Source organism: Hyperolius riggenbachi, chromosome 10 (genome assembly GCF_040937935.1).
Source record: "Hyperolius riggenbachi isolate aHypRig1 chromosome 10, aHypRig1.pri, whole genome shotgun sequence".
In the NCBI taxonomy this organism is placed as follows: Eukaryota; Metazoa; Chordata; class Amphibia; order Anura; family Hyperoliidae; genus Hyperolius; species Hyperolius riggenbachi.
The window spans coordinates 279134385-279156952 of NC_090655.1; the positions used below are offsets into that span (position 1 = coordinate 279134385).

General features: G+C 47.6%; 1 protein-coding gene across 1 annotated transcript in view; it reads left to right on the forward strand.

Annotated features, from left to right (window-relative positions):
- LOC137535449 (zinc finger protein 208-like) overlaps positions 1–22568 on the forward strand; it is a 292522-nt gene that overhangs the window by 238462 nt on the left and 31492 nt on the right. The window contains exon 12 of the mRNA XM_068257277.1: positions 224–1146. Coding sequence (XP_068113378.1) covers positions 224–1146 — 923 coding nt within the window. The remainder of the gene's footprint in view (positions 1–223; positions 1147–22568) is intronic.

The following is a 22568-nucleotide window of genomic DNA, read 5'->3' on the forward strand; positions in this document are numbered from 1 at the left end:
GAACCTCTCAGAGACTCGTCTCTCTGTATCTACAGACTGTACAACGGATGATGATGTCACTGGACAAGAGTCTCCTGCAGATATCCTGGTGACCCCAAATATTCCTCCAGACTCCCCTAACCTGTCTGACCCTGAGAGGTCTCATACCCAGCACAGCTCTCCCCCTGCTGGAGGGTCTTATTCATGTTCCACGTGTGGGAAATGTTATGCATGGAAATCACAGCTTGTCATACATGAGAGATCTCACACTGGTGAGAAGCCCTATTCATGTGCTGAGTGTGGGAAATGTTTTGCAAGGAAATCAGATCTTGTCATACATGAGAGACTGCACACTGGTGAGAAGCCCTATTCATGTGCTGAGTGTGTGAAATGTTTTTCTCAGAAATCACATCTTGTCACACATGAGAGATCTCACACTGTTAAGAAGCCTTTTTCATGTGCTGAGTGTGGGAAATGTTTTGTGAGAAAAACATATTTTGTCATACATAAGAGAACTCACACTGGTGAGAAGCCTTTTTCATGTGCTGAGTGTGGGAAATGTTTTGTGAGTAAATCATATTTTGCCACACATGAGAGAACTCACACTGGTGAGAAGCCTTTTTCATGTGCTGAGTGTGGGAAATGTTTTGCACAAAAATTTAACCTTGTCCAACATGAGAGAACTCACACTGGTGAGAAGCCCTATTCATGTGCTCAGTGTGGGAAGTGTTTTGTTAATAAATCACAACTTGTTATGCATGAGAGAACTCACACTAGTAAGAAGCCCTATTCATGTCCTGAGTGTGGCAAATCTTTTATTAAGAAAGCAAATCTTGTCATCCATGAGAGATTTCATACTGGTGAGAAGCCCTATTCATGTGCTGAGTGTGGGAAATGTTTTGTGAGTAAATCATATTTTGTCACACATGAGAGATCTCACACTGGTGAGAAGCCTTTTTCATGTGCTGAGTGTGGGAAATTTTTTGCACGGAAATTCGACCTTGTCCAACATGAGAGATCTCACACTGGTGAGAAGCCCTATTCATGTGCTGAGTGTGGGAAATGTTTTGCTAAGAAACCATATCTTGTCAGTCATGAGAGATCTCACACTGGTGAGAAGCCCTATTCATGTGCTGAGTGTGGGAAATTTTTTTGGCGTAAGTCACAGCTTATTAAACACTTGTGTTGAGTGTGGAAAATATATTGGCTACAAATGTTCTGATGCACGTTTTTTTTTTCTTCTTCTTCTTTTTTTACCATATTTACACAGAATGCTGAGGATTTTTTCATGCTACTCAGTGCATTGTTTTATAAAGTGTAAAAGTCCCTGATATGAAGTGACATGATGAGATAAATATGGGTACATATAGTACTGAGCCTAGTTAGAACTTGCTTTGTGTTCACTTTTTTGTTTTTCAATGTAAGGGTTAATAAACCAGGTGCTTTATCTATACAAATGAGGCATGATCTGCAGTCCCATGCAGCCATGGCTCTCCTGAAGAGTAAATAAAAGCCAAAACACTTTTATCTGACTGAACAAACACTCCTGATAACACAAGAGTGCTGAAATGATCATTATTTGTTTTAGCTGGGAGCTGAATAAACCAGATTTTAAATCACTCTGATTTCGCTGCTGTGCATAATTCAGAGTCAGGATACAACCCCTTAAAGTGAAAATAAGAATGTGAGACTCCAGGAAAGTTCTATATAGCATTGTTATTTACCTGCTGTGAGCTGCAGATGTGGGGATATTAGAAGCTCCCATTCATCCAGACTGAACTGAGGACAGGAGATTTCCCTCTCTCTGTTTCTCTGTTTTACAGTCAACTGCCCAAGTTCACCAGGAACTGTCCACCGGCTAACAGTTTGGGCCATCTCTACCAGCGACAGGTACAAACTCCAAAGAGTGATTAGCGCTGTGGAAAAGATCATTGGATCATCCCTGCCACCTCTCAATCTCCACACGGCGAGAATGAGGTCTAGCGCCATCAAGATCTCGCGTGACCCCTCCCACCCAGGCAACCGATTCTTTGAGCTCCTCCCATCTGGCCACCATTATAGGGCCATCTCCTCTAGAACAAACAGGTGTAGCAGCATCTTCCCTCCTCTGCTGAGCCCGCCCTTCTGCTGAACTCTATCCCTCCCCAGCTGAGCCCGCCCTCCTGCTGAACTCTATCCCTCCCCTGCTTAGTCTGTCCTCCTGCTGAACTCTATCCGTCCCCTGCTGTGCCCACCCTCCTTCTGAACTCTATCCCTCCCCAGCTGAGCCCGACTCCTGCTAAACTCTATCCCTCCCCTGCTGAGCCCGACTCCTGCCAAACTCCATCCCTCCCCTGCTGAGCCTGCCCTCCTGCTGAACTCCATCCCTCCCCTGCTGAGCCCACCCTCCTGCTGAACTCTATCCCTCCCCTGCTGAGCCCACCCTCCTGCTGAACTCTATTCCTCCCCTGCTGAGCCCACCCTCCTGCTGAACTCTATCCCTCCCCTGCTGAGCCCACCCTCCTGCTGAACTCTATCCCTCCCCTGCTGAGCCCACCCTCCTGCTGAACTCTATCCCTCCCCTGCTGAGCCCACCCTCCTGCTGAACTCTATCCCTCCCCTGCTGAGCCCACCCTCCTGCTGAACTCTATCCGTCCCCTGCTTAGCCCGCCCTCCTGCTGAACTCTATCCCTCCCCTGCTGAGTCCGTCCTCCTGCTGAACTCTATCCCTCCCCTGCTGAGCCCACCCTCCTGCTGAACTCTATCCCTCCCCTGCTGAGCCCACCCTCCTGCTGAACTCTATCCCTCCCCTGCTGAGCCCACCCTCCTGCTGAACTCTATCCCTCCCATGCTGTTCACCCTCCTGCTGAACTCTATCCCTCCCCTGCTGAGTCCGTCGTCCTGCTGAACTCTATCCCTCCCCAGCTGAGTCCGTCCTCCTGCTGAACTCTCTCCCTCCCCTCCTGAGCCCGCCCTCCTGCTGAACTCTATCTCTCCCCTGCTGAGCCTGCCCTCCTGCTGAACTCTATCCCTCGAACCAGTTTTTAGCCGCACACTGCCACAAGTAATTGAAAATACAAGGACTGCAAGATTTTTTTGAATCAAAAGTAGAAAATCTTTATTGAATAAAATCTTATGAAAAATGCCATTTGCATTGTTCGGCAACTGCTATAGTCGAGCAAGAGACCACCACCACTCTCCAACCCATTAAAAACCCAGCTATATGCCGACCAAAGTGGTACATCCTAGTTCCTCCAACAATGTACGTGAGGTATCCCGGGCCACAGAAATATTCTCTGTAGCTAGGTAAGAATTGAAAAAAATACACTCACAAAGGTAACAATCAAAATTAATGGAGACCAATAAGATCGGAATATAGGCGAACACCAATCGATTACCAATTATACCAGCATGTGACCCCTATTATGCACTGAGCTGATTGGCTATATGCATATAATTATGCCTTACACATAAGCCTATGCAATTGATTTTTCTAACTGGACTGCTAGATTAGAAGAGCAATAAAGGATACATATATTCAAAATATATGAAAAAATCGTGGTACCACTTTAAATAGTATGTTTCCAAAAACCATAGAGGTGTCAAATTTTATAGTGCATTCCTGTCCCTTGAACAGCATAGGTATAGTTCCATCAGGTGTCTCAGCATATATTTCTTGTTAAGCATATAGGCAATGATCTTATCCACAAAAAAGCAGGCACAGGTAGCAGCAAGCCAAAGAACACAGTCCTTTTGATAATTAGCTGGATAAACAGGCTTACATACAGCCACAAGCATAAAGCTCTTCATTCAATATAGCTGTAAAGCGACAGTTGATGTGTAGCAAGGCAAGCATTTAGCTCCCTGTCAGCTTAGCATCACAGCAAGATAAACGCTGTCCTGATGTATCTTGGCATCAGCAATAAAAATAGCAGTCATTACATTTGATTCACTGCCCAATCGCAACAGGAATCCTTTCCCAAACAGACCTCAGCGGGCAATGCATTGCTCTATTAGATAGCTTATATACTTATCGTTTTCCTGGCAGTGCTTTTGTTTCTCTTTATGCCTGTATGAAAGTCCTAGTTTTGCTGGGCCCAGACTTGCATAGATATTGGTCTCCCTACCATGCTGGCATGGCTGCTTGGTGTGTCCAGCTATGTCCGTGATCCATGTTGGCGCATTTCGTCCCGCCCCCGGAACTTCATCAGATCAATCACCTTTTTCCACATTCACTGTGTGACAAAGTATGGTGTGTTTATAGCTGGGATACTTAACTTTTGGATATTTGCCAAGTTACCACCATCTTGTGGCCAAAACGTTCAATGTTTTTTCATTTCCATTATGTGAGGCTGCTGTATAGTCATTTCTTATCCTATGCTGACATCGTGTGGCTGGTAGGTGTTATTACACCACACCCAACTTTCCAATAATAGGAAACATTCGCCATCTTGTGACTTAAGCACAGACTACAACATTTCATATTATATGACTAACCTTAGCAGTCCCACTATTTTGATACACTATAGGTTCACTTTATAATCTTGTTAAAACATTTTTATTATATTCTTACCTATAGGTGGGCATAGTCTACATGGAATCATGGCATCTACATATCCATATAAACTAACCGGGAATGTCTCCCCCTCCCCCAAAGGCGGCCAGCAGCCCTACCTCCATCTCAATTCCCAAAACATAACTGTACATATATATGTATATTTACAAAAACACCTTCAAATTTAGGTCAGTATTTAGACCCTTGGGGCTCAAAGTATCCAGCATGTATATCCAAAAACTCTCCTTCTCGTACAATTGCACATCTGTATTAGTCAATCTAATTCCAGGGTCTAGATGGTAGATCGCTTTTACCTTTAACACAGAGGGATCAGCATTAGGATGTTCTAAAAAGTGGAGAGCCACTGGAGTTTTTTCTTTTTCGGCATTTTCCTTTTTTCCTCCATCGACAATACTTCTCACGTGCTGCTTTGTTTTTTCTATATAAAATTTCCCACATGGGCATATCATCTGATATACTACGTTTTTAGTCTTACATGTCATAGGATATCTAATGAAAAAAGTTTTTGTTGTAGCTGAGTTAGTAAATTTACCGGTAACCTCTACCAAGGGACATATAGAGCAGTCATTACATTTGCGCATCCCATTTTAAGGTTTAAAAAATTGTTGTCTAGGGTAAGTTTTAAACTCAGAAGATGTCAACAAGTCAGCTAAGTTTTTATTTCTTCTTGCGGTTAATACAGGTCTAGGTCCCACTATCTTTGAAAGTCTCTTCTCTGTCAATAGAATGGGCCAGAACCTATGTAGAGTATCTTTCAATCTACCCCAATGTGGCAAATAGGTAGATTTTCGTCATGTTTGATTTTTTGGGTCAATAGTGTATCTCGATCTATTCTTAATGCCCGATACAGGGCTGATTTCAATAACTTGTGAGGATAACCTCGTGCTCTTAGTCTCTCCTTCAAATCGTGGGCCTCCATTTTAAATTCTGCCACATCACTACAGTTCCTACGCAGTCTCAGGAACTGTCCAATAGGAACTGCCCTCTTTTGTGAATCAAGGTGGGCACTATTATAGTGAAGTAAACGGTTACCTGCTGTCGGTTTTCCATAAGTCGAGGTTTTCAGTTTGTCGCCTTCCTTTCTGATTTTAACATCTAAAAATTAAATTTCTTGTTCATGCACTTTGTATGTTAAAAAAATATTGTAATTATTAGTATTCAAAAATGGGATAAATTGCTCCAACTGCTTTCTAGTGCCGGTCCATAACATGAATATATCATCCACATAGCGAAGCCACAGGGGGGCGTGCTCCCAGAAACATGGCTCCACATAGACCCTCTCCTCCTCCCATGCGTCCAGGTGAAGACACGCATAAGCCGGAAAGCACGCCGCCCCCATGGCCACACTCCTCTTTTGTCTATAGAACCTTCCATCAAAAGAAAAGAAATTATCCAAAATACATTTACAGCAGTTGGCCTACAAAATTATTGTGGTCATCCTCACAGGGGTAATACTTAGACAGATATTTTTCAACTGCCCTTAGGCCCACATGATTTGGAATAGAAGAGAATAGTGACTCTACGTCAAGGCCTACAAGTAAAGCTCCCTCTGAAACTGAAACCTTATCTAATTTTTCTAATAATTGCATTGTATCCAATACAAGGGAGGGTAATCTCTCCACCATCGGTTTGAGTTTTCGGTCGACATATTGTGCTGACTTTTCAGTTGGTGCATTAATTGCAGCTATTATGGGTCGACCTGGTGGTTGTTGGACATTTTTATGTACTTTAGGTTGCATATACAATATTGGTCCACGCACAATGCCCTGTACTCTCGTTCAGTGAGGATATTGTCCAGATTTCCCCACTGTAATTTTCTGTTCAATTCATCCTTCAAACGAATAAACGGATTAGATGTTACGTATTCGTAGCACTCCTTATCATTGAGTTGTCCTTGAACCTCTGCCAGGTACATCTCCCGCGGCCAGAGAACTATATTTCCCCCTTTGTCACTACGTTTAATAATTATATCCTTCTGACTCTGTAGTTTTTTTAATGATTGTCTTTCACCGTAGGTAAGATTATTTTTTTCTAGGGCAATTTCCCCCCATATATATATGCTGAGACACCTGATGGAACTATACATATGCTGTTCAAGGGACAGGATTGCACTATAACATTTGACACCTCTATGGTTTTGGAAACATACTATTTAAAGTGGTACCACGATTTTTTCATATTTTTTGAATATATGCATCCTTTATTGCTCTTCTAATCTAGCAGTCCAGTTAGAAAAATCAATTGCATAGGCTTATGTGTAAGGCATAATTATATGCATATAGCCAATCAGCTCAGTGCATAATAGGGGTCACATGCTGGTATAATTGGTAATCGATTGGTGTTCGCCTATATTCCGATGTTATTGGTCTCCATTAATTTTGATTGTTACCTCTGTGAGTGAATTTTTTTCAATTCTTACCTAGCTACAGAGAATATTTCTGTGGCTCGGGATACCTCACGTACTCTGTTGGAGGAACTAGGATGTACCACTTTGGTCGGCATATGGCTGGGTTTTTAATGGGTTGGAGAGTGGTGGTGGTCTCTTGCTCGACTATAGCAGTTGCCGAACTATGCAAATGGCATTTTTCATAAGCTTTTATTCAATAAAGATTTTCTACTTTTGATCCAAAAAAATCTTGCAGTCCTTGTATTTTCAATTACTTGTGGCAGTGTGCGGCTAAAATCTGGTTTGGTTGCTTTGTATTTTTTCTTTGGTTAAGGATACCAGTGCCTGCACCTGACGTTTTTGGGATTGCGCGTTTGTAAATTTATGGTTATTGTTGTTAATATTTAGAACTCGATCCCTCCCCTGCTGAGCTCTATCCCTCCCCTGCTGAGCTCTATCCCTCACCTGCTGCACCCGCCCTCCTACGATAATACTACCCCTTAGGCCGCGGAGACTTCCCTGCACCCGCTCCGGTCCTCCAAACTCCACAGGGGGTGCAGCACCCTCCTTGCACCTCTGTAGCACAACATCGCCTGCCCAGGTGTATTACCCCCCTCATGCTGTAAATGTTTTCCACCTACACTGCTTGACTTTTCTTCTTGTTTTTGTCTGCCTGTGTCTATCTGTTGCCAATGCACCTTAACCTCCCTGGCGGTATATTAAAAACCGCCAGGGGGCAGCACTGCCGTTTTTTTGTGTTTTTTTTTTTTTTTAAATCATGTAGCGGCTCGCTACATGATAGCCGCTGCTCAGCGGCATACCCCCAGCCCCGCCGATCGCCTCCGGCGATAGGCGATCAGGGAATCCCGTTCAAAGAACGGGATTTCCTGGAGGGCTTCCCCTGTCATGGCGACGGGGCGGGATGACGTCACCGACGTCATGGACGTCGTGACATCTAAGGGAGTCCCGATCCACTCCTTAGCGCTGCCTGGCGCTGATAGGCCAGGCAGCGCAGGGGTCCAGGGGGGGGGGGGGGGGGGCTCTACGGCGGCGCGGATAGCGGCGATCGAGCGCGGGGCGGCGGCGATCGGTGTGCGGAAATCGGCCCAGCAGGGCCTGAGAAAACCTCCTGCGCGGGGTTACCGCCAAGGAGGTTAAAAAGGAACTCCAGTGGAAATAATGTAAAAAAAAAACAAAAACTGCCTCGTTTTTACAATAATTATGTATAAATGATTTAGTCAGTGTTTGCCCATTGTAAAATCTTTCCTCTCCCTGATTTACATACTGACAATTATCACATGGCGACATCTTTACTGCCGGCAGGTGATGTCACTGGAAGGAGAAGCTGCTTATTTTTTGGCAGTTTGAAACAGCTGTTATTTCCCACAGTGCAACAAGATTCACAGACAGGAAACTCCCAGGACCACAGTCCTCACAGTTTCCTGTTGGAGGGGTTTCACCACAGTATCAGCCATACAGCGCCCCCTGATGATCTGTTTATTAAAAGGAAAAGATTTCTCACGTAAAAGAGGGTATCGGCTACTGATTGGGATGAAGTTCAATTCTCGGTTACAGTTTCTCTTTAATGACAGGAGCACGAGGTAAAATCTCCAGCACACTCTATGCTGCGGTATTGCTAACTTACGCATGCTCCATTAACATAACGGGCCCACCACTGAACCCGCCCTGAGCCCCTGGTTTCACAGGATGACATCCCAGCACTTTGATTGGCCCAATAGGCTGTCTGTAACGTGACAGGAAGCCGATTGGGCCAATAAAACAGGGAACACCCGTTAAGTTAATGGAGCATGCATAGGGTTAATGAATCAACCACATAGTGATAGTAACAAAGGTAGAAATGGAGGAATTATACAAGCATGCCTGGTTTTTCAAATATTTAAACAATTTGTACGCAGTTAATTATTTCAGGGAGGATTCAAAGTTTAACAAGTTTATAGCAGATGGGAAAAAGCTGGTTTTCCGTCTGTCTGTGTGTATACAGATTGATCCAAACGTCTACCTGATGGAAGGAGCTCATACAAGGCATTTTTGGGGTGAGCGTTGTCCTTGATAATGTTTTTGGCCCTTCTCATACAGCGAGTCTTATACAGTTATCCAGAAGTCTCAAGCAACCAGAAGCTACACTTATCCGACATTTGGCAATCCCTGTCAGTGCTGGATAATGGGGGTTTTACTGCACAAGAGTTCCAGTGCTGGTAGTTCAGTGCTGATAATGACTTCTGCTGATTTTACAGCTCACTGCAGGGCTTCTCTGGCAGCCTTGGTGCAGCTGGTGTACCAGGCCGGCATGCAGTTGGTCAGACCGCTTTCTTTAGGGCATCTGTAGTAATTAACCAGCAGCTTCTGTGGAAGGTTAGCGCTCCTTAGCTTTCTCATAAAGTAGAGGCACTGTTGTGCTTTGCCAGTTACAGCTAAAGCATTGTCAGCCTAGGAGAGGACTATTGCACTGGCCACAGGGCATCTGGGTGTCACTGCAGTACATTGAGGCTCGGGTCTCTTCTGCTTTACACCTCAGCGGTAGCAGAGACTATAAAATTCAGGGGCATCTATGTGGACACCATTACACTGCAACGCACCTGCTGCATTTTGACATCACATAGGCGGTGCATTGCAGTGTGGCAAACCTCGGCTGTTATGCTACAAAGACACTCTGTGACCAGAGCCTTACTGTATACTGTAAGCAGATCTATACATGTAATGGTATGTGTGCCACATTCTGCACACTCACTTGCTTCAGCTCAGCAGACAATGCACAGAAATGCATGTATAGTTGTGGCTGTGCGAGGAAAGATCCCCCCTCCCCATCCAGAGCGGAGCAGTATGCATGGCAGACCTCTGTGTACCCCCCATGTGCGGAGTGATGTTGGCCCATCTTGTGTTGTTAGCCATGACATATATTGATGGCAATGGCAGACCTCTGTGTGTCCCCCTCCCCCGTGCATAATGTGCTGTACCAGATTCTGATGTGATTGTGCCGCCCCTGAGTCTACCAGCCACTGCAATATATGTATTTAGGCTGAGCAGTAATGGCTGCATGTCCCCCGCTATGTGCACTGTGTCCCGTATTGTGTGCAGCTGATTACAGTAATGCCCATTAGATAAAGGCTTACCACCATGCTGCTGCCCACCAGAACAGCATGTAAGGCAGACAGATCCTCTGTGTCCCTGCACCCCGAGTGTCCCCGGCATAAGCAGAGCACTGTGTGTCCCCCGCTATGTGCCCTGTGTCCTGTATTGTGTACAGCTGATTACAGTAATGCCCATTAGATAAAGGCTTACCACCATGCTGCCGCCCACCAGAACAGGATGTAAGGCAGACAGCTCCTCTGTGTCCCTGCACCCCGAGTGTCCCCGGCATAAGCAGAGCGCTGTGTGTCCCCCCGCTATGTGCACTGTGTCCTGTATTGTGTGCAGCTGATTACAGTAATGCCCATAAGATAAAGGCTTACCACCATGCTGCCACCCACCAGAACAGAATGTAAGGCAGACAGCTCCTCTGTGTCCCTGCACCCCGAGTGTCCCCGGCATAAGCAGAGCGCTGTGTGTCCCCCGCTATGTGCCCTGTGCCCTGTATTGTGTGCAGCTGATTACAGTAATGCCCATTAGATAAAGGCTTACCACCATGCTGCTACCCACCAGAACAGAATGTAAGGCAGACAGATCCTCTGTGTCCCTGCACCCCGAGTGTCCCCGGCATAAGCAGAGTGCTGTGTGTCCCCCGCTATGTGCACTGTGTCCTGTATTGTGTGCAGCTGATTACAGTAATGCCCATTAGATAAAGGCTTACCACCATGCTGCCCACCAGAACAGAATGTAAGGCAGACAGATCCTCTGTGTCCCTGCACCCCGAGTGTCCCCGGCATAAGCAGAGCGCTGTGTGCTTCTTTTACTTAGCATGTGCATTTCTCTCTGTAGCTTGTCAGTTGCGTATCCTCTGTAGCTTGTCAGTTGCGCACCTTCCATAGCTTTTCAGTTGTGCATCCTCATTAGCCTGTCAGTTGCCCATCTTCTGTAGCTTGTCAGTTGCGCATCCTCTGCAGCTTGTAAGTTGCACATCCTTTGCAGCTTGTCAGTTGCGCATCCTCTGCAGCTTGTCTGTTGCGCATCCTCTGCAGCTTGTCTGTTGCGCATCCTCTGCAGCTTGTCAGTTGCGCATCCTCTGCAGCTTGTCAGTTGCGCATCCTCTGCAGCTTGTCAGTTGCGCATCCTCTGCAGCTTGTCAGTTGCGCATCCTCTGCAGCTTGTCAGTTGCGCATCCTCTGCAGCTTGTCAGTTGCGCATCCTTTGCAGCTTGTCAGTTGCGCATCCTTTGCAGCTTGTCAGTTGCGCATCCTCTGCAGCTTGTCAGTTGTGCATCCTCATTAGCTTGTCAGTTGCCCATCTTCCGTAGCTTGTCAGTTGCGCATCCTCTGCAGCTTGTCAGTTGCGCATCCTCTGCAGCTTGTCAGTTGCGCATCCTCTGCAGCTTGTCAGTTGCGCATCCTCTGCAGCTTGTCAGTTGCGCATCCTCTGCAGCTTGTCTGTTGCGCATCCTTTGCAGCTTGTCAGTTGCGCATCCTCTGCAGCTTGTCAGTTGCGCATCCTCTGCAGCTTGTCTGTTGCGCATCCTCTGCAGCTTGTCTGTTGCGCATCCTCTGCAGCTTGTCTGTTGCGCATCCTCTGCAGCTTGTCAGTTGCGTATCCTCTGCAGCTTGTCAGTTGCGCATCCTCTGCAGCTTGTCAGCTGCGCATCCTCTGCAGCTTGTCAGCTGCGCATTCTCTGCAGCTTGTCAGCTGCGCATCCTCTGCAGCTTGTCTGTTGCGCATCCTCTGCAGCTTGTCAGTTGCGCATCCTCTGCAGCTTGTCAGTTGCGCATCCTCTGCAGCTTGTCAGTTGCGCATCCTCTGCAGCTTGTCAGTTGCGCATCCTCTGCAGCTTGTCAGTTGCGCATCCTCTGCAGCTTGTCAGTTGCGCATCCTTTGCAGCTTGTCAGTTGCGCATCCTCTGCAGCTTGTCAGTTGCGCATCCTCTGCAGCTTGTCTGTTGCGCATCCTTTGCAGCTTGTCAGTTGCGCATCCTCTGCAGCTTGTCAGTTGCGCATCCTCTGCAGCTTGTCAGTTGCGCATCCTCTGCAGCTTGTCAGTTGCGCATCCTCTGCAGCTTGTCTGTTGCGCATCCTCTGCAGCTTGTCTGTTGCGCATCCTCTGCAGCTTGTCTGTTGCGCATCCTCTGCAGCTTGTCAGTTGCGTATCCTCTGCAGCTTGTCAGTTGCGCATCCTCTGCAGCTTGTCAGCTGCGCATCCTCTGCAGCTTGTCAGCTGCGCATTCTCTGCAGCTTGTCAGCTGCGCATCCTCTGCAGCTTGTCTGTTGCGCATCCTCTGCAGCTTGTCAGTTGCGCATCCTCTGCAGCTTGTCAGTTGCGCATCCTCTGCAGCTTGTCAGTTGCGCATCCTCTGCAGCTTGTCAGTTGCGCATCCTCTGCAGCTTGTCAGTTGCGCATCCTCTGCAGCTTGTCAGTTGCGCATCCTTTGCAGCTTGTCAGTTGCGCATCCTCTGCAGCTTGTCAGTTGCGCATCCTCATTAGCTTGTCAGTTGCCCATCTTCCGTAGCTTGTCAGTTGCGCATCCTCTGCAGCTTGTCAGTTGCGCATCCTCTGCAGCTTGTCAGTTGCGCATCCTCTGCAGCTTGTCAGTTGCGCATCCTCTGCAGCTTGTCAGTTGCGCATCCTCTGCAGGTTGTCAGTTGCGCATCCTCTGCAGCTTGTCAGTTGCGCATCCTCTGCAGCTTGTCTGTTGCGCATCCTCTGCAGCTTGTCTGTTGCGCATCCTCTGCAGCTTGTCAGTTGCGCATCCTCTGCAGCTTGTCAGTTGCGTATCCTCTGCAGCTTGTCAGTTGCGCATCCTCTGCAGGTTGTCAGTTGCGCATCCTCTGCAGCTTGTCAGCTGCGCATCCTCTGCAGCTTGTCAGTTGCGCATCCTCTGCAGCTTTTCAGTTGCGCATCCTCTGCAGCTTGTCTGTTGCGCATCCTCTGCAGCTTGTCTGTTGCGCATCCTCTGCAGCTTGTCATTTGCGCATCCTCTGCAGCTTGTCAGCTGCGCATCCTCTGCAGCTTGTCAGCTGCGCATCCTTTGCAGCTTGTCAGTTGCGCATCCTCTGCAGCTTGTCAGTTGCGCATCCTCTGCAACTTGTCTGTTGCGCATCCTCTGCAGCTTGTCAGTTGCGCATCCTCTGCAGCTTGTCAGTTGCGCATCCTCTGCAGCTTGTCAGTTGCGCATCCTCTGCAGCTTGTCAGCTGCGCATCCTCTGCAGCTTGTCAGCTGCGCATCCTCTGCAGCTTGTCAGCTGCGCATCCTCTGCAGCTTGTCTGTTGCGCATCCTCTGCAGCTTGTCTGTTGCGCATCCTCTGCAGCTTGTCTGTTGCGCATCCTCTGCAGCTTGTCAGTTGCGCATCCTCTGCAGCTTGTCAGTTGCGCATCCTCTGCAGCTTGTCAGTTGCGCATCCTCTGCAGCTTGTCAGTTGCGCATCCTCTGCAGCTTGTCAGTTGCGCATCCTCTGCAGCTTGTCAGTTGCGCATCCTCTGCAGCTTGTCAGCTGCGCATCCTCTGCAGCTTGTCAGCTGCGCATCCTCTGCAGCTTGTCAGCTGCGCATCCTCTGCAGCTTGTCAGTTGCGCATCCTCTGCAGCTTTTCAGTTGCGCATCCTCTGCAGCTTTTCAGTTGCGCATCCTCTGCAGCTTGTCTGTTGCGCATCCTCTGCAGCTTGTCTGTTGCGCATCCTCTGCAGCTTGTCTGCTGCGCATCCTCTGCAGCTTGTCTGTTGCGCATCCTCTGCAGCTTGTCTGTTGCGCATCCTCTGCAGCTTGTCTGTTGCGCATCCTCTGCAGCTTGTCTGTTGCGCATCCTCTGCAGCTTGTCAGCTGCGCATCCTTTGCAGCTTGTCAGTTGCGCATCCTCTGCAGCTTGTCTGTTGCGCATCCTCTGCAGCTTGTCTGTTGCGCATCCTCTGCAGCTTGTCTGTTGCGCATCCTCTGCAGCTTGTCTGTTGCGCATCCTCTGCAGCTTGTCTGTTGCGCATCCTCTGCAGCTTGTCTGTTGCGCATCCTCTGCAGCTTGTCTGTTGCGCATCCTTTGCAGCTTGTCTGTTGCGCATCCTCTGCAGCTTGTCTGTTGCGCATCCTCTGCAGCTTGTCTGTTGCGCATCCTCTGCAGCTTGTCTGTTGCGCATCCTCTGCAGCTTGTCTGTTGCGCATCCTCTGCAGCTTGTCTGTTGCGCATCCTCTGCAGCTTGTCTGTTGCGCATCCTCTGCAGCTTGTCTGTTGCGCATCCTCTGCAGCTTGTCTGTTGCGCATCCTCTGCAGCTTGTCTGTTGCGCATCCTCTGCAGCTTGTCTGTTGCGCATCCTCTGCAGCTTGTCTGTTGCGCATCCTCTGCAGCTTGTCTGTTGCGCATCCTCTGCAGCTTGTCAGTTGCGCATCCTCTGCAGCTTGTCAGTTGCGCATCCTCTGCAGCTTGTCAGTAGCACTCTCTCTTTGCTGCCGCTAGTTGAGGCAACCGGAAGCCCCAACTAACCGGCATGCCTGAGGGATAATGGAGACTTTGTTTTTAGGGTGTTTACAGCCTCTTAAATACTTACTGAGCCTCCAGCAACGTCTAGCAGTCTTCCGCATTGCTCCTAGCTGCTTCCAGCGTCCGTGCACACAAGTCTGCATGTCACATGACTCACACACACACACTGCACCTGGTGCATCCATAGTGAAGGGGCAGCTTGTGGATTATGCCCCCTTGTACCTCTTGTGTCTCCCTGTGTCTGCCTCTGTCCTCCTCATGTCCTCCTCTATGCCCCATTGTGTCCCCCTGTGTACCTCTTGTGTCTTCCTGTGTACCTCCTGTGCCCCCCTTGTATCCTCCTGTGTCCTCCTTGTGTACTCCTCTATACCCTTTGTGTCCCCCTGTGTCCTCCTCTGCATGGGCACAGTACAGGGAGTCTCTGCCATTGTGGTGGGTTGGAGGTTGGTATTGGCAGGTATTCACAAGTGAGGAACTCTATGCATAAAGACCATAAGACGCAGTGACTACCCCCCCCCCCCCTCCTCCCAGTTTTGGGGAGAAACGGTGAGCCCAAAATATACAGTTTTATACATTTTATTCATTATATAACAATTGTCACTGTAATTACCAATTCTGCATTTTGTTACCAATTCTGCATTGAATATATTGGTGTTGTACACCATTTGTCTGTATTATTATGTATTCCATGCTTGTTTCTTACTTTGCTTAATAAATCAATAATAATAAACAAGACTGCAGTTTTTTAAAGTTGTTAGAGAAACATAACACTAAACTGGAGGTGATATTTCACCATGATCAAGGAGCTCTATAAGAGGTGGGACACAAATACAATCAGGTGAGTTCCAGTCTGACCTGGTGGGAAAGGTTTCCATGTTCCAGGGATCCTCAGACTGGGCCTCTGCTGCTTACAACTTCTTTTCTGCACCCCCTGATGGTCATGATGGAGATTACAATCATATGCATCATTACACAGGTGAGTTTGTGTTTAAAACTACTCAGACAAATCCACATGGTTAGAAGGTTAGTGGCTGATACACAGTCTTATAGGGCAATAGTCCTGGGATAAGCTACAGCATATAAATGTTAGTTGTTTTCTCAAACTTCAGGCAGTAAATAGGAAGAGGAGCTGGTTGTTTAAATGTTTTTTAGAAGACCCCTGTCACTGGTTCTCTGCTGTGTCAATTAAAATCAAGTTTCACTTTTCCATGAGAATGCAAGTGTGCAAGTGATACGCATGTGACACGGATGCTGCTGAGCAGATGGGTGGCATCAGCCTAGAAGTTAGGGCATCACAGAAAGCCAGGATAAATGAGGCTGCAATAAAAGCTCCGGATGTGATTGTCGGCTCTCACACACCCACAGCCCACCTATAGTGGGATGTGCCTATGTAACACTTGTTATGCTGGAGAGTTTTCTATACATAAGATGTAGCTGTAATTTATAGGTAGGGGAGAATGGTATTCACTTGACATAGCAGTTTAGAGCTGATGTACGTTCTGCTGCTTCTGTAACCAAGGCTGAGCAGTGCATTGTGACCTAGGCAATACATCTCTAATGGCCTCAGAGTGTCTCTGGTCTGTGTATACAGCTGCAGGTGTGTGATGGTCCAGCTGATACATGAGTAAGTGCAGTCTCATCAGATGATCGCTGGTGCCGTGATTACCAAGGGCAGCCACCTAATCAGTTTTCATCAGCAATATGGTAGGACAATACACTATGACTATGAAAGGGATTAGATTGTGAGCGCCTCTGAGGACAGTCAGTGACATTACTATGTACTCTGTAATATGCTGCAGAAGATGTCAGTACTATATAAATACATAGTAATAATATGGTAGGACATTACACTATGACTATGGTAGAGATTAGATTGTGAGCGCCTCTGAGGACAGTCAGTGACATTACTATGTACTCTGTAAAGCGCTGCAGGAGATGTCAGTGCTATATAAATACATAGTAATAATATGGTAGGACATTAGACTATGACTATGAAAGGGATTAGATTGTGAGCGCCTCTGAGGACAGTCAGTGACATTACTATGTACTCTGTAAAGCGCTGCAGAAGATGTCAGTACTATATAAATACATAGTAATAATATGGTAGGACATTACACTATGACTATGAAAGGGATTAGATTGTGAGCGCCTCTGAGGACAGTCAGTGGCATGACTATGTACCCTGTAAAGCGCTGCAGAGGTTGTCAGTACTATATAAATACATAATATTAATATGGTAGGTCATTACACTATGACTATTGTTGTATTTTATCAGTATAAACGGTGTATTTCCATGTGTGCCTTAATGGAAAAGTATGTCTGGACATTTATGTTGCTATGAGAGATTTACAGTGAATCTAGTTGATCAGCTGAGGCCTTGTGGAAAGCCTGTGTTTCATAAATGACTTTCTACAACCACACACATCTGCATATGAGTAAATAACACAGCAAAGACAATGGCCTCAGACTCTGACCCCAGCCCCCGCAAATGGCCATTGAGGAGAAAGCTGAGAGGAAACTGAGTTATCTGGTTTGTCAACACAAGAGTTTCTGGGAAGGACCTGTCCTCTTTCAACTGAAACCAAATCATCTCTACAACCAGGTGCTTAATCTGGAATGGCGAAGGGCTGTGCTAACTGCAAGTGGACAACTGCTACAACAACCCCAACAGGTTCCTATCCTCCCCCAGCTGCTAAGGGCAGGAACTATTGATGTATAACACAGAGAAGGGGTCTCTATACCTGTGGTATCCAGATATAAGACAATGCTTGGGAAGCTCTCTCTTGGAATGCTGCCATGGACTGTGGGACAGAATAGGGGCTCAGCTAATGAAAGTGTGTGACTGTGCATAGGGTATATAGAGCCATTATGTGAGTCACAGTTTGTATGATCTAACTTGTACATATGTATATTTGTAAATAAACCCCTTTTATTTAACCCCTTTGAAACGACCTCAAGTGTCTGGTTAACATAAGCTAGAGCACATTCTACAATTATGAAAGGGATTGGAGTGTGAGCTCCTCTGAGGACAGTCAGTGGCCATGGTTACTGTGCCATGCCCAGGATAACTTCTTTAATCTGCCAGGTAATATAGCGCTTTAGTATTGTTCAGGAAGCCTTAACCCTCCTGGCGGTTTAATTATTTCCGCCAGGAGGCAGCGCAGCAGCCCAGGGCTCGCTACATGAAATAGAATATATCACTTCAGCGCAGGTTCACTTATGTCCACCACCGAGAACACCATAAAAACAGATGCGCTTACCAGATCCTTACAGACCTTAACTACAGGGTCTGTAATATAGCTTTATGAGGTCAGCAGCAGGTGTCTTCACAGCCGTCCTCCTCTCCAGATAGACAGAATAATTCAAATCCTCATATGCAGTATTTCACCATATTGAAGCATGCAAAGAGACAATACACATCTAAGCGTATCTATAGCGATTTTAATGTAGCTCCATAAAAACAGCATAAAAAGTTTTTAAAAAGTCACTCACATCTGGGCCCTTGTTACAGGGACCCACAATGAAGACAGCACATAGATCATAGGACGCTGTCCAGCCACACGTCCGCCTCACCCGACCGGTTTCACTGTCAAAGTTTCATCAGGGGCTAAAGCTTTACGGACGTCGTGGGAGTCCCGATCCACCACTTGGCGCTGCCTGGCACTGATTGGCCAGGCAGCGCACGGGGTCTGGGGGGGCGTGTGGCGCGACGGATAGCGGCGAGGTTACCACCAGGAAGGTTAAGAAATACTTGTATTTCCGAGTACTGCCAAAGACTAGCCCATCCGTAAGCCCAGAATCATGCGCTCATCTTAGTAAGTACTCAGGGGTGTGAGTTATTGTAGATGTATCTGTTGTGTAGCAACTAAAAATGATGATGATGATGATGATAATAGATTGTTTAGCTTAATGGGCAATCTGTAACTGTGGGTGTTCCAAGCCTTACCCCATAGAGCCACATGAATCCATGCCATGCACTGAGGATCAGTCAGTCTGTATTCATGTTGGATTATTGAGGCTCTGTGCAATGAATAAGCTGACACATCAGTGCATTCCAGTGGTTGTGGAGGTGTGGCTAGCTTTCTGGGATAAAGGCGTGATTTGTATATTCAGCAGTGATGCATCGTGGGAAACATCATATGCTCACTCCACTCTGAATAATAATAATAATTATTATTATTATTATTATTGATTTATAAAGCGCCAACATATTCCATGGCACTGTACAAAGCAAGAAACAAACATGGGGTACATAATAATACAGACAATGGTGTACACCGATATACAAGATACATAATTAGTGACAAAATACAAAGAATGATACAAAATACAATATATAGAATTGGTAATGACAGTGATAAAAATAACATGATGAATAAAATGTATAATGATTTCCAAAACACTAAAGGGGGAGAGAGCCCTGCCCTTGTGAGCTTACAATCTAAAGTGAAGGGGGGGGGGGAACAAGAGGACAGGTAGTATGCAACAAATATATAGAGGCAGTGTGTTTTAGGATACCTAGTAGGAGTGCAATTTGGTCTTAGGACAAAGGGAAGTGGCCTAAGGTAGCGCATATGCTTGTCGGAAAAAATGTGTTTTTACAGAGCGTTTAAAGGTAACAAAGGTTGGCGAGTGATGAATGTTTTGTGGGAGGGCATTCCAGAGGAGGGGTGAAGTGCGTGCAAAATCTTGTAAACATGAATGTGAGGAGGTGATTCTAGAGGAGGACAACAGAAGATCATGTGCTGATTAGTGTTGGGCGAACAGTGTTCGCCACTGTTCGGGTTCTGCAGAACATCACCCTATTCGGGTGATGTTCGAGTTCGGCCGAACACCTGATGGTGTTCGGCCAAACCGTTCGGCCACATGGCCGAACTAAGAGCGCATGGCCGAACGTTCCCCGAACGTCCAGCTAGCGCTGTGATTGGCCGAACGGGTCACGTGGTTCGGACCCGAACGCGCTCTGATTGGCCGAACTGTCACGTGGTTCAGGTAAATAAATACCCGAACCACGTCATATCTCCGCCATTTGTCTGTGGGTTTAGCTTTGGGTAGGCAGGCAGGGTAGTTCGCGCTCCAGCCACGCTAGCCAGGGTCCCCCCAGTCATTGTGTCGCTGCTGGGAATAGTAGTACACCGCTCGCTCAGCCACACTATATAGCATTCTGTTTACTGCCACTCTGTGTACCTCGCTCAGCCACACTATATAGCATTCTGTTTACTGCCACTCTGTGTACCTCGCTCAGCCACACTATATAGCATTCTGTTTACTACCACTCTGTGTCTGCTGGGAATAGTAGTACACCGCTCGCTCAGCCACACTATATAGCATTCTGTTTACTGCCACTCTGTGTACCTCGCTCAGCCACACTATATAGCATTCTGTTTACTGCCACTCTGTGTCTGCTGGGAATAGTAGTACACCGCTCGCTCAGCCACACTATATAGCATTCTGTTTACTGCAACTCTGTGTACCTCGCTCAGCCACACTATATAGCATTCTGTTTACTGCCACTCTGTGTCTGCTGGGAATAGTAGTACACCGCTCGCTCAGCCACACTATATAGCATTCTGTTTACTGCCACTCTGTGTACCTCGCTCAGCCACACTATATAGCATTCTGTTTACTGCCACTCTGTGTCTGCTGGGAATAGTAGTACACCGCTCGCTCAGCCACACTATATAGCATTCTGTTTACTGCCACTCTGTGTACCTCGCTCAGCCACACTATATAGCATTGTGTTTACTGCCACTCTGTGTCTGCTGGGAACAGTACTACACCGCTCGCTCAGCCACACTATATAGCATTGTGTTTACTGCCACTCTGTGTCTGCTGGGAACAGTACTACACCGCTCGCTCAGCCACACTATATAGCATTGTGTTTACTGCCACTCTGTGTCTGCTGGGAACAGTACTACACCGCTCGCTCAGCCACACTATATAGCATTGTGTTTACTGCCACTCTGTGTACCTTGCTCAGCCACACTATATAGCATTGTGTTTACTGCCACTCTGTGTCTGCTGGGAACAGTAGTACACCGCTCACCCGCCACTGTATAGCATTGTGCTCTGTGTTGCTGCTGGGAATAGTGGTACACCGCTCACCCACCACTGTAAAGCATTTCTGTACTGCCACTGTACTGCTGCCAGTCAGCGTGTACTTTAAGGATAAGTGAAATGAGGAAGAAATCCGTTGAAAGAGGGAGGGGCAAGGGAAAAGGTGTTTCCCCTGACGGTTCACGTACAGGCCACAGGGGAGCACCCAAGAAAACCCACTCAATACCGCCCATGTTGTCCAGGACAACAACCCTCACAAATCCAAAAGAACAGGACCAGATAATTACTTGGATGACCTCTCAAGCGTCCAGCAGTGGGTTAAGCAGCACCAGCACATCACGCACGAGGTCCGAGTCCTCAGCCAGTTACAAGGAGCCAGTGGGCACAAAGCTGACACAACCGGCAGTGACACCACGCACACAACTGCCAGATAACCAGTCCGATGAATTACCTCAGGACACAATGGGGTATTCGCAGGAACTATTCCCAGCCCAACAAACTTCCACCTTTCAAAGGTCAATGGAGGACAGCCAGAAATGTTGTGCCCGGATTCACAACCATTAACTGTGGGAAATGCACCGCGCACTGAAATGCAAGGCGAGTCCGAGGACTTTGAAACCCAAATCCCAGAGCAAGTTGGGCAGGAGGGGTTGCAATTGCAGGAAGTCGGCCGACAAGATCTGGAAGACGACGTTGGAGTGAGCTGTGCAGAGGTTGTTCTGGGGAGCTCTACTCCACAGCGGCGGCCCCCCACAATGACATATGACGAGTTTGAGGAGATGGAAGAGGAGGGTATGGACAATGTGGACATAGACCCAGATTTTGTTTGTGAACGAGAACATCGCCGTCGTAGCAGCAGCACAGATGAGTCTGTTGAAGAACCCACTGCTGCACGAGTTCGCCTTGTGCCACAAGGTAGGCGGCGCGCAATTTCAGGCACCACAAGCGTGGAAGTTCAAGTGAGAGGCAAAAGAGGCGCAAACAGAAATCGCCAGCAAGGCAGGTGCTCCAAAGTCTGGGCTTTCTTTGAAGACTGCACTGAGGATGGTACTATGGCGATTTGCAAGGTGTGCAAGACCCGCCTGAGCAGGGGAAAAAGTATTAACAACCTCTCCACCACCAGCATGAGCCGCCACATGCTATCCAAACATCCCACTCTGTGGGCAAACGCGGCAGGACAGGGTACCAGCAATACTGCCTCCCTTGGGGTCACCAGACTCACCACCAGACCCGCCTCCGCAGCAGCAGTAGCCCAGCCATTGCGTGGTTCACAACATTCACAAACATCAGACGACGCTGACACTGTCACTTTCCGTAGTAGTGCTCTTGAGGTCTCCCAGTGTTCATCAAACACAACAACCAACAGCCCTTCAGTGTGCAGCCCTACGGTTCAGTTGTCTGTCTCGGAGATGTTTGATTGCAAGAGGAAATTGCCAGCAAATGACCCCCGGGCCGTGGCAGTAACAGCCAGCATAGCCAAGCTTCTGGCCTGCGAAATGCTGCCATATCGAGTGGTGGAGACAAACAGCTTCAAGGGCATGATGTCAGTGGCCATCCCACGTTACGTGGTTCCCAGCCGCTACCACTTTGCGCGCTCTGCAGTGCCTGAGTTGCATGAGCACGTGGTCAGCAAAATAACCCGAAGCTTGAAGAATGCCGTTACCTGCAAGGTTCACCTCACCACTGACACCTGGACGAGTGCGTTCGGCCAGGGTCGATACATCTCCCTTACCGCGCACTGGGTGAACCTTGTGGAGCCTGGCAGCGATTCCTCACCTGCTATGGCGCGGGTGTTGCCCACGCCGCAAACAGCTGCACCGCCGTCCCTCCCACTGGATAACAACAGCAGCACCTACCTCTCTGACTCCTTCTCCTCCAACGCATCTCAAAGCTGTACCTCATCCGGAAACGCTAACCCAGCACCAGCAGCAGTAGGATCGTAGAAGCAGTGCAGCACAGCTGATCTGCCTTGGGGATAAGCAGCACACAGGGGAGGAAATTTGGAGGGGAATAAAGGAACAG